Here is a 12,500-nt window from a genome sequence, read left to right as displayed (position 1 = left end):
CTCCAACCACGAGAGGTTTGGAGTACAGGAGCAGAGGGATGTGTTGTTGCGATTATACAGGGCCTTGGTGAGGCCACACCGAGAGTATTGTGTGCAGTTTTGGTCTCCTTCTCTGAGGAAGGATGTTCTTGCTCTCGAGGGAGTTGCAGCGAAGGTTTCCCAGGCTGATTCCGGGGACGGCGGGACTGATGTACGAGGAGAGATTGACCAGGTTAGGGTTGTTTCCGCTGGAGTTCAGATGAATGAGGGGGGGATCTCATAGAGACTTATAAAATTCAGACTGGGTAGATGCAGGGAGGGTGTCCCCGATGGTGGGGGGGGGGGGAGTCCAGAACCAGGGGGGGTCACAGTCTGAGGATTGGGGGTAGACGATTTTGGACGGGGGGGGGGGTGAGGAGACATTCCTTCACCCGGAGAGCCTGTGGAATTCATTCCCGCAGGAAGGAGTTGATGCCAAAACATTGGGTGTATTCAAGGGGGGGTTGGATACAGCGCTGGGGGGACGAACGGGGTCAAAGGTTACGGGGAGAAGGCAGGATTGAGTTGGACGACGAGCCATGATGGGGATGGATGGCGGAAGGGGCTCGAAGGGCCGAAGGGCCTCCTCCCGCTCCTATCCTCCATGTTTCTATGTTTCCTTTGCCCCTCCCTGCAGGGTGAACAGTTTCCCCCGCCGCACTCGGATGGACCCCGGGACGGTGCGGCAGCTCCTGGCTTCGGCCTTGCAGGTTTGGGGGCGCGTGTCACCGCTGCAATTCCGCGAGGAGGTCGGCGAACCGGACATCCAGGTCGAGTTCCGACCCGCCAACCACGGCGACGGTTACCCCTTTGACGGACCCGAGGGCACCCTGGCGCATGCCTTCTTCCCCGGCGAACACCCCATCTCGGGGGACACTCACTTCGACAATGACGAAACATGGACCTACAACGACCCCGGTGAGTGTCCTCTACCAAGGGAAAGTCGATGTCCAGTGGGTTGTTGCATGAGGTTAAATCTCAGGGTGAGGTATCTAAATGGACACAAAATTGGCTTCTTGACAGAAGCCAGAGGGTGGTTGTAGAGGGTTCTTTTTCAAACTGGAGGCCTGTTTGAAACTCCCCTACCTTTGGGAAAAGATGAAGGTAGTGCAGTTGATGTCATATACATGGATTTTAGTAAGGCGTTTGATAAAGTCCCCCATGGTCGGCTTATGATGAAAGTGAGGAGGTGTGGGATAGAGGGAAAGTTGGCCGATTGGAGAGGTAACTGGCTGTCTGATCGAAGACAGAGGGTGGTGGTGGATGGAAAATTTTCGGACTGGAAACCGGTTACCAGTGGAGTGCCACAGGGATCAGTGCTTGGTCCTCTGCTCTTTGTGATTTTTATTAATGACTTGGAGGACGGGGCTGAAGGGTGGATCAGTAAATTTGCTGATGACACCAAGATTGGTGGAGTAGTGGATGAGGTGGAGGGCTGTTGTAGGCTGCAAAGAGACATAGATAGGATGCAGAGCTGGGCTGAAAAATGGCAAATGGAGTTTAACCCTGACAAATGCGAGGTGATTCATTTTGGTAGGACTAATTTAAATGTGGATTACAGGGTCAAAGGTAGGGTTCGAAGATTGTGGAGGAACAGAGAGATCTTGGAGTTCATATCCACAGATCTCTAAAGGTTGCCACTCAAGTGGATAGAGCTGTGAAGAAGGCCTATAGTGTGTTGGTGTTCATTAACAGGGGGTTTGAGTTTAAGAGCCGTGGGGTTATGCTGCAACTGTACAGGACCTTGGTGAGACCACATTTGGAATATTGTGTGCAGTTCTGGTCACCTCACTATAAGAAGGATGTGGAAGTGCTGGAAAGAGTGCAGAGGAGATTTACCAGGATGCTGCCTGGTTTGGAGGGTAGGTCTTATGAGGAAAGGTTGAGGGAACTTGGGCTTTTCTCTTTCGAGCGGAGGAGGTTGAGAGGAGACTTGATTGAGGTTTATAAGATGATGAGGGGGATAGATAGAGTGAACGTTCAAAGACTATTTCCTCGGGTGGATGGAGCTATTACAAGGGGGCATAACTATAGGGTTCATGGTGGGAGATACAGGAAGGATATCAGAGGTAGGTTCTTTACGCAGAGAGTGGTTGGGGTGTGGAATGGACTGCCTGCAGTGATAGTGGAGTCAGACACTTTAGGAACATTTAAGCGGTTATTGGATAGGCACATGGAGCACACCAGGATGATAGGGAGTGGGATAGCTTGATCTTGGTTTCAGATAAAGCTCGGCACAACATCGTGGGCCGAAGGGCCTGTTCTGTGCTGTACTATTCTATGTTCTAGATATTGACTATCCAGCTGATCTGTGCCCCTCATTATTTTATAGACCTCTATAAGATCACCCCTCAGCCTCCTACGCTCCAGAGAAAAAAGTCCCAGTCTATCCAGCCTCTCCTTATAACTCAAACCATCAAGTCCCGGTAGCATCCTAGTAAATCTTTTCTGCACTCTTTCTAGTTTAATAATATCCTCTCTATAACAGGGTGACCAGAACTGTACACAGCATTCCAAGTGTGTATTCTTGGTATGCCTCAGGGATCAGTGCTGGGTCTACTGTTATTTGTCGTTTATATTAATGATTTGGATGAGAATATAGGGGGCATGGTTAGTAAGTTTGCAGATGACACCAAGATTGGTGGCATGGTGGACAGTGAAGAAAGTTATCTCCAATTGCAACGGGATCTTGATCAATTGGGCCAGTGGGCTGACGAATGGCAGATGGAGTTTAATTTGGATAAATGCGAGGTGATGCATTTTGGTAGATTGAACCAGGGCAGGACTTACTCAGTTAATGGTAGGGCGTTGGGGAGAGTTACAGAACAAAGAGATCAAGGGGTACATGCTCATAGCTCCTTGAAAGTGGAGTCACAGGCGGACAGAGTGGTGAAGAAGGCATTCGGCATGCTTGGTTTCATCGGTCAGAACATTGAATACAGGAGTTGGGACGTCTTGTTGAAGTTGTACAAGACATTGGTAAGACCACACTTGGAATACTGTGTGCAGTTCTGGTCACCCTATTATAGAAAGAATATTATTAAACTAGAAAGAGTGCAGAAAATATTTACTAGGATGCTACCGGGACTTGATGGTTTGGGTTATAAGGAGAGGCTGGATAGACTGGGACTTTTTTCCCTGGAGCGTAGGAGGCTGAGGGGTGACCTTATAGAGGTCTATAAAATAATGAGGGGCACAGATCAGCTAGATAGTCAATATCTTTTCCCAAAGGTAGGGGAGTCTAAAACTAGAGGGTATAGGTTTAAGGTGAGAGGGGAGAGATACAAAAGTGTCCAGAGGGGCAATTTTTCCACACAGAGGGTGGTGAGTGTCTGGAACGAGCTGCCAGAGGCAGTAGTAGAGGCGGGTACAATTTTGTCTTTGAAAATACATTTAGACAGTTACATGGGTACAATGGGTATAGAGGGATATGGGCCAAATGCGGGCAATTGGGACTAGCTTAGGGGTTATAACAAATGGCGGCATGGACAAGTTGGGCCGATGCTGTAACCTCTCTGACTCTCTGAGAACTAACTCTGAACCGCTCAAGGAGGAATCCCTCTCTTCATAATCTGTTCAAGTGCGTGTGAGAAGGGGGAAATGATCTGCCCTTCAGTAAGTTTCAGTGGCTGAATCTTAATAACGGCCCAAGACTCATAGAATCATGGAAACCCGACAATGCAGAAGGAGGCCATTCGCCCCATCAAATTCGTACCTACAACAATCCCTTCCAGGCCCTATTCCCGTAACCTCACATATTTACCCAGCTAATCCTTCTAACCTACGCATCCCGGGACACTCAGGGACAACTTAGCATGGCCAATCCACCTAACCTACACATCTTTGGACACTCAGGGACAATTTAGCATGGCCAAACCACCTAACCTACACATCTTTGGACACTCAGGGACAATTTAGCATGGCCAATCCACCTAACCTACACATCTTTGGATACTAAGGAGCAATTTAGCACGGCCAATCCACCTAACCTACACATCTTTGGACACTCAGGGACAATTTAGCATGGCCAATCCCCCTAACCTACACATCTTTGGATACGAAGGAGCAATTTAGCACGGCCAATCCACCTAACCTACACATCTTTGGATACTAAGGGACAATTTAGCATGGCCAATCCCCCTAACCTACACATCTTTGGATACTAAGGGACAATTTAGCATGGCCAATCCATCTAACCTACACATCTTTAGACACTAAGGGACAATTTAGCATGGCCAATCCACCTAACCTCCACATCTTTGGACACTAAGGGACAATTTAGCATGGCCAATCCACCTAACCTGCACATCTTTGGACACTAAGGGGCAATTTAGCACGGCCAATCCACCTAACCTACACATCTTTGGACACCAAGGGGCAATTTAGCATGGCCAATCCACCTAACCTGCACATCTTTTGGACTGTGGGAGGAAACCGGAGCACCCGGAGGAAACCCACGCAGACACGGGGAGAACGTGCAGACTCCACACAGACAGTGACCCGAGCCGGGAATCGAAATCGGGTCCCTGGCGCTCTGAGGTTGCAGTGCTAACTCACTGTGCCACCGTGCCATTCCCATTCTCTCTCTAAAAGCAACAAGTAACACTTTATTAATCTAACTAACAGTAAACAGGTTAACCAAACTATTAACAACCCGAATAAAACTGCATTCTAATGGAATGCTGCTCGGATAAATACAATTCCCACTTATTCACAAAAAATAACATTTTTTAGTCAATCTCTAAATTACACTAGGTTTTGTCATCTCCTGGAATCTTCTGGTCCTCTTTGCTGATTTTTTTCTATCTTCACTGGAGTTTAATTTAGACAAATGCGAGGTGATGCATTTTGGTAGATTGAACCAGGGCAGGACTTACTCAGTTAATGGTCGGGCGTTGGGGAGAGTTACAGAACAAAGAGATCTCGGGGTACAGGTTCATAGCTCCTTGAAAGTGGAGTCACAGGTGGACAGAGTGGTGAAGAAGGCATTCGGCATGCTTGGTTTCATCGGTCAGAACATTGAATACAGGAGTTGGGACGTCTTGTTGAAGTTGTACAAGACATTGGTAAGGCCACACTTGGAATACTGTGCACAGTTCTGGTCACCCTATTATAGAAAGGATATTATTAAACTGGAAAGAGTGCAGAAAAGATTTACTAGGATGCTACCGGGACTTGATAGATTGAGTTATAAGGAGAGGCTGGGATAGACTGGGACTTTTTTCTCTGGAGCGTAGGAGGCTGAGGGGTGATCTTATAGAGGTCTATAAAATAATGAGGGGCACAGATCAGCTAGATAGTCAACATCTTTTCCCAAAGGTAGGGGAGTCTAAAACTAGAGGGCATTGGTTTAAGGTGTGAGGGGAGAGATACAAAAGGGTCCAGAGGGGCAATTTTTTCACACAGAGGGTGGTGAGTGTCTGGAACGAGCTGCCAGAGGCAGTAGTAGAGGCGGGTACAATTTTCTCTTTTAAAAAGCATTTAGACAGTTACATGGGTAAGATGGGTATAGAATTTATATAAATGATCTGATAGAAGGTGTAACTGGGGTGATCAGTAAGTTTGCGGACGACACAAAATTGGCAGGACTTGCAGATAGTGAGGAGCATTGTCAGAAGCTACAGAAGGATATAGATAGGCTGGAAATTTGGGCAAAGAAATGGCAGATGGAGTTCAATCCAGATAAATGCGAAGTGATGCATTTTGGTAGAAATAATGTAGGGGGGAGCTATACGATAAATGGCAGAACCATAAAGGGTGTAGATACGCAGAGGGACCTGGGTGTGCAAGTCCACAGATCCTTGAAGGTGACGTCACAGGTGGAGAAGGTGGTGAAGAAGGCATATGGCATGCTTGCCTGTATAGGACGGGGCATAGAGTATAAAAGTTGGGGTCTGATGTTGCAGATGTATAGAACGTTGGTTCGGCCACATTTGGAATACTGCGTCCAGTTCTGGTCGCCACACTACCAGAAGGACGTGGAGGCTTTGGAGAGAGTGCAGAGGAGGTTTACCAGGATGTTGCCTGGTATGGAGAGGCTTAGTTATGAGGAGAGATTGGGTAAACTGGGGTTGTTCTCACTGGAAAGACGGAGGATGAGGGGTGACCTAATAGAGGTGTACAAAATTATGAAAGGCATAGAACGGTGGGAAGCTTTTCCCCAGGTCGGTGTTCTTTATAGAGGGATATGGGCCAAACGCGGGCAATTGGGATTAGCTGAGGGGTTTAAAAAAAAAAGGGCGGCATGGACAAGTTGGGCCGAAGGGCCTGTTTCCGTGCTGTAAACCTCTATGATTCTATGACACGATCTAGATTAGGTTTTCTTTTAAGACATAAATGTGACTGTTACGCTGTTGGAGACGTTTGCTGGCTGTATCTCTCTCTCTCTCTCTCAAGCTGTGAAGTGTTGCAGAAGCAGTTGCTATCTGGCTCTCTGGAGCCGGGATTGTGTCTCTTCTACCCCTGGTGACACATCGAAAATCCCCCGTTGGTTTACAGGTTACCAAAACATCAAATTCAAATCTGATAGGCTGCTGCTATACAAATGCCTCGTTTAAACTGATGAGTTAAAATTCGAAACAACCTGTTGTCACGACATAAGATCGAGGAGCAGAATCTAGGCCACTCGGCCCATCGAGTCCAATCCGCCTTGGCTGATACGCTCCTCATCCCCATTTCCCTGCCTTCTCCCCATAACCCTTCAACCCATGAGCCAATTAAAAATCTGTCTCACTCCCCCTTCAATGTACTGATTGTCCCAGCATCCACTGCACTTTGGGGAAGCTAATTCCACAGATTCACAACCCTCTGGGAGAAGTAGTTTCTACTCAGCTCTGTTTTAAATTTGCGACCCCTTATCCTAAGACTATGACCTCTCCGTCCCAGAATGGCCCCACAAGAGGAAGCGTCCGCTCCACGTCCACTTTATCCCGATCTTTCATCATCTTGTAGACCTCAATTTGATCTCCGCTCATTCTTCTCAATTCCAGAAAGTGTCGGCCTGAACTGCATAGAAACATAGAAAAGCGACAGCACAAAACAGGCCCTTCGGCCCCACAAGTTGTGCCAAACATATCCCTACCTTCTAGACCTACCTATAACCCTCCATCCTATTAAGTCCCATGTACTCATCCAGGAGTCTCTTAAAAGACCCTATTGAGTTCGCCTCCACCACCACTGACGGCAGCCGATTCCACTCGCCCACCACCCTCTGTGTGAAAAACTTCCCCCTAACATCTCCCTGTACCTACCCCCCAGCACCTTAAACCTGTGTCCTCTCGTAGCAGCCATTTCCACCCTGGGAAAAAGCCTCTGAGAGTCCACCCGATCTATGCCTCTCAACATCTTATACACCTCTATCAGGTCACCTCTCATCCTACGTCCCTCCAAGGAGAAAAGACCGAGCTCCCTCAGCCTATCCTCATAAGGCATGCCACTCAATCCAGGCAACATCCTTGTAAATCCCCTCTGCACCCTTTCAATCTTTTCCACATCCTTCCTGTAATGAGGCGACCAGAACTGAGCACAGTACTCCAAGTGGGGTCTGACGAGGGTCTTATATAGCTGCATCATTATCCCCGGACTCCTAAACTCAACCCCTCGATTGATAAAGGCCAGCACACCATACGCCTTCTTAACCACCTCCTCCACCTGCGGGGCCGATTTTAGAATCCTATGGACCCGGACCCCAAGGTCCTTCTGATCCTCTACAGTACTAAGAGTCTATCCCTTTATATTGTACTCCTAAACTGTTAAATCTCTCCCCATACGACAATCCAGTGAACCGCCTCTTAGCTGCCTCCAATATCACGACATCTGTCCTCAGATAAGGGGACCCAAACTGTGCAAATACTCCAGGTGCAGCCTCACCAACGCCTTGTCTTGTTGCAACAATACTTCCTTATCTTTATACGGGACTTGGGAGTCATTGTTCAAGATTCTCTTAAGGTTAACGTGCAGGTTCAGTCGGCAGTTAGGAAGGCAAACGCAATGTTAGCATTCATGTCGAGAGGGCTAGAATACAAGAGCAGGAATGGACTTCTGAGGCTGTATAAGGCTCTGGTTAGACCCCATTTGGAGTATTGTGAGCAGTTTTGGGCCCCCGTATCTAAGGAAGGATGTGCCGGCCTCGGAGAGGGTCCAGAGGAGGTTCACAAGAACGATCCCTGGAATGAAGAGCTTGTGGTACAGATTTACAAATTTGGTGGAGTTTTTTGAGGAAGTGGCAAAAACGGTTGATGAAGGAAGGGCCGTGGATGTCGTCGATATGGATTTCAGTAAGGCATTTGACAAAGTCCCACATGGCAGGTTGGTTAAGAAGGTTAAGGCTCATGGGATACCAGGAGAAGTGGCTAGATGGGTGGAGAACTGGCTTGGCCACAGGAGACAGAGGGTAGCGGTCGAAGGGTCTTTTTCCGGCTGGAGGTCTGTGACCAGTGGTGTTCCGCAGGGCTCTGTACTGGGACCTCTGCTATTTGTGATATATATATAAATGATTTGGAAGAAGGTGTAACTGGTGTAATCAGCAAGTTTGCGGATGACATGAAGATGGCTGGACTTGCGGATAGCGAAGAGCATTGTCGGGCAATACAGCAGGATATAGATAGGCTGGAAAATTGGGCGGAGAGGTGGCAGATGGAGTTTAATCCGGATAAATGTGAAGTGATGCATTTTGGAAGAAATAATGTAGGGAGGAGTTATACAATAAATGGCAGAGTCATCAGGAGTATAGAAACACAGAGGGACCAAGGTGTGCAAATCCACAAATCCTTGAAGGTGGCAGCACAGGTGGAGAAGGTGGTGAAGAAGGCATATGGTATGCTTGCCTTTATAGGACGGGGGATAGAGTATAAAAGCTGGAGTCTGATGATGCAGCTGTATAGAACGCTGGTTAGGCCACATTTGGAGTACTGCGTCCAGTTCTGGTCGCCGCACTACCAGAAGGACGTGGAGGCGTTAGAGAGAGTGCAGAGAAGGTTTACCAGGATGTTGCCTGGTATGGAGGGTCTTAGCTATGAGGAGAGATTGGGTAGACTGGGGTTGTTCTCCCTGGAAAGACGGAGAATGAGGGGAGATCTAATAGAGGTGTACAGGATTATGAAGGGAATAGATAGGGTGAACGGTGGGAAGCTTTTTCCCAGATCAGAAGTGACGTTCACGAGGGGTCACGGGCTCAAGGTGACAGGGGCGAAGCATAACTCAGATATTAGAGGGATGTTTTTTACACAGAGGGTAGTGGGGGCCTGGAATGCGCTGCCAAGTAGGGTGGTGGAGGCAGGCACGCTGACATCGTTTAAGACTTACCTGGATAGTCACATGAGCAGCCTGGGAATGGAGGGATACAAACGATTGGTCTCGTTGGACCAAGGAGCGGCACAGGCTTGGAGGGCCGAAGGGCCTGTTTCCTGTGCTGTACTGTTCTTTGTTCTTTGTCTGTGGTATGAGGAACGGGTTGAGGACTCTGGGTCTGTACTGGTTGGAGTTTAGAAGGATGAGGGAGGGAATCTTATTGAAACTTACAGGATACTGCGAGGCCTGGATAGAGTGGACGTGGAGAGGATGTTTCCACCAGGAGGAAAAACTAGAACCAGAGGGAACGCAACCTCAGGCTGAAGGGACGATCCTTTAAAACAGAGATGAGGAGGAATTTCTTCAGCCAGAGAGTGGTGAATCTGTGGAACCCTTTGCCGCAGAAGGCTGTGGAGGCCGGGTCATTGAGACAGAGATAGATCGGTTCTTGATTAATAAGGGGATCGGGGGTTATGGGGAAAAGGCAGGAGAATGGGGATGGGAAAAGTATCAGCCATGATTGAATGGGGGAGCAGACTCGATGGGCCGAGTGGCCTCATTCTGCCCCTATGTCTGATGGTCCCATGGTCTTATGGCAAGTGTGGGTTGAGATTGAACTGAAAGAATCATAGAAGAAATCATAGAAACCCTACAGTGCAGAAGGAGGCCATTCGGCCCATCGAGTCTGCACCGACCACAATCCCACCCAGGCCCTACCCCCACATATTTTACCTGCTAATCCCTCTAACCTACGCATCTCAGGACTCTAAGGGGCAATTTTTAACCTGGCCAATCAACCTAACCCGCACATCTTTGGACGGTGGGAGGAAACCGGAGCACCCGGAGAAAACCCACGCAGACACGAGGAGAATGTGCAAACTCCACACAGACAGTGACCCAAGCCGGGAATCGAACCCGGGTCTCTGGAGCTGTGAAGCAGCAGTGCTAACCACTGTGCTACCATGCCATGCCGAAAGAACTCTCGCACTGAGAGAGAGGGGGAAACTAGAAGCAGGAGGAGGCCATTCAGCCCCTCCAGCCCCTGCCCCGCCATCCAGATCAATCATGGCTGACCATCCAATTCAAGATCCTGATTCCCCCTTCCCCCCGCAGATCCCTCCATCCCTTTCGCCCCAACAGCCACCTCTAATTTCTTCTAGAAATCACACAAAGAGTGTGTGGGCTTGTGGGTGACAGATACAGTTTAATGTGGATAAATGTGAGATGTTCCACTCTGGATGTAATAACAGAAAGGCAGATTATTATTTGAATGGTGATCCATTGAGACTCACTACTTTCTGTGGGAGTGAATTCCACACATTCCCACCCTCTGGGTGAAGACATTTCTCCCACCTCAGTCCCTAAAAGGTTCCCCCCTTATCCTCAAACTGTGACCCCCCCTGGTTCTGGACTCCCCCCACCATCGGGAACATTCTGTCTGAATCTACCCTGTCGAACCCTGTTAGAATTTTATAAGTTTCTATCAGATCCCCTCTCACTCTTCAAAACTCCAGTGAATATAATCCTCACCGACTCAGTCTCTCCTCATGTGACAGACCCGCCATCCCAGGAATCGGCCTGGTAAACCACCTCTGCACTCCTGCCAGATACAGAATAAAGCTCCCTCTACACTGTCCCCCATCAAACACTCCCAGGACAGGTACAGCACGGGGTTAGATACAGAGTAAAGCTCCCTCTGCACTGTCCCCCATCAAACACTCCCAGGACAGGTACAGCACGGGGTTAGATACAGAGTAAAGCTCCCTCTGCACTGTCCCCATCAAACAGTCCCAGGACAGGTACAGCACGGGGTTAGATACAGAGTAAAGCTCCCTCTGCACTGTCCCCCATCAAACACTCCCAGGACAGGTACAGCACGGGGTTAGATACAGAGTAAAGCTCCCTCTACACTGTCCCCATCAAACACTCCCAGGACAGGTACAGCACGGGGTTAGATACAGAGTAAAGCTCCCTCTACACTGTCCCCATCAAACACTCCCAGGACAGGTACAGCACGGGGTTAGATACAGAGTAAGGCTCCCTCTACACTGTCCCCCATCAAACACTCCCAGGACAGGTACAGCACGGGGTTAGATACAGAGTAAAGCTCCCTCTACACTGTCCCCATCAAACACCCCCAGGACAGGTACAGCACGGGGTTAGATACAGAGTAAAGCTCCCTCTACACTGTCCCCATCAAACACTCCCAGGACAGGTACAGCACGGGGTTAGATACAGAGTAAAGCTCCCTCTACACTGTCCCCCATCAAACACTCCCAGGACAGGTACAGCACGGGGTTAGATACAGAGTAAAGCTCCCTCTACACTGTCCCCATCAAACACCCCCAGGACAGGTACAGCACGGGGTTAGATACAGAGTAAAGCTCCCTCTACACTGTCCCCATCAAACACTCCCAGGACAGGTACAGCACGGGGTTAGATACAGAGTAAAGCTCCCTCTACACTGTCCCCCATCAAACACTCCCAGGACAGGTGCGGCTCGGGGTTAGATACAGAGTAAAGCTCCCTCTACACTGTCCCCATCAAACACTCCCAGGACAGGTACAGCACGGGGTTAGATACAGAGTAAAGCTCCCTCTACACTGTCCCCATCAAACACCCCCAGGACAGGTACAGCACGGGGTTAGATACAGAGTAAAGCTCCCTCTACACTGTCCCCATCAAACACTCCCAGGACAGGTAGAGCACGGGGTTAGATACAGAGTAAAGCTCCCTCTACACTGTCCCCCATCAAACACTCACAGGACAGTTACAGCACGGGATTAGGTACAGAGTAAAGCTCCCTCTACACTGTCCCCCATCAAACACTCCCAGGACAGGTACAGCACGGGGTTAGATACAGAGTAAAGCTCCCTCTACACTGTCCCCATCAAACACTCCCAAGACAGGTACAGCACGGGGTTAGATACAGAGTAAAGCTCCCTCTACACTGTCCCCATCAAACACTCCCAGGACAGGTACAGCACGGGGTTAGATACAGAGTAAAGCTCCCTCTACACTGTCCCCATCAAACACTCCCAGGACAGGTACAGCACGGGGTTAGATACAGAGTAAAGCTCCCTCTACACTGTCCCCATCAAACACTCCCAGGACAGGTAGAGCACGGGGTTAGATACAGAGTAAGGTGATGGTTGTGTGGGTGTGTGGGTGTGTGGGTGTGTGGGTGTGTGTGT

At 49.1% G+C, this 12,500-nt stretch overlaps 1 protein-coding gene across 1 annotated transcript in view; it reads left to right on the top strand.

Annotated features, from left to right (window-relative positions):
- The window catches only part of LOC144489933 (matrix metalloproteinase-25-like), a gene marked incomplete at its 3' end in the record, with an annotated part of 16,041 nt that extends 15,105 nt beyond the window's left edge, over positions 1 to 936 (top strand). The window contains exon 4 of the mRNA XM_078207755.1: positions 656 to 936. Coding sequence (XP_078063881.1) covers positions 656 to 936 — 281 coding nt within the window. The remainder of the gene's footprint in view (positions 1 to 655) is intronic.
- Between the last annotated feature and the right edge of the window lie 11,564 nt (positions 937 to 12,500).

The sequence above is a fragment of the Mustelus asterias genome, unplaced genomic scaffold (genome assembly GCF_964213995.1).
Source record: "Mustelus asterias unplaced genomic scaffold, sMusAst1.hap1.1 HAP1_SCAFFOLD_2686, whole genome shotgun sequence".
Classification (NCBI taxonomy): domain Eukaryota; kingdom Metazoa; phylum Chordata; class Chondrichthyes; order Carcharhiniformes; family Triakidae; genus Mustelus; species Mustelus asterias.
Note: the sequence above shows the minus strand (reverse complement) of the source record. Positions and strands in the feature narration are given on the sequence as shown.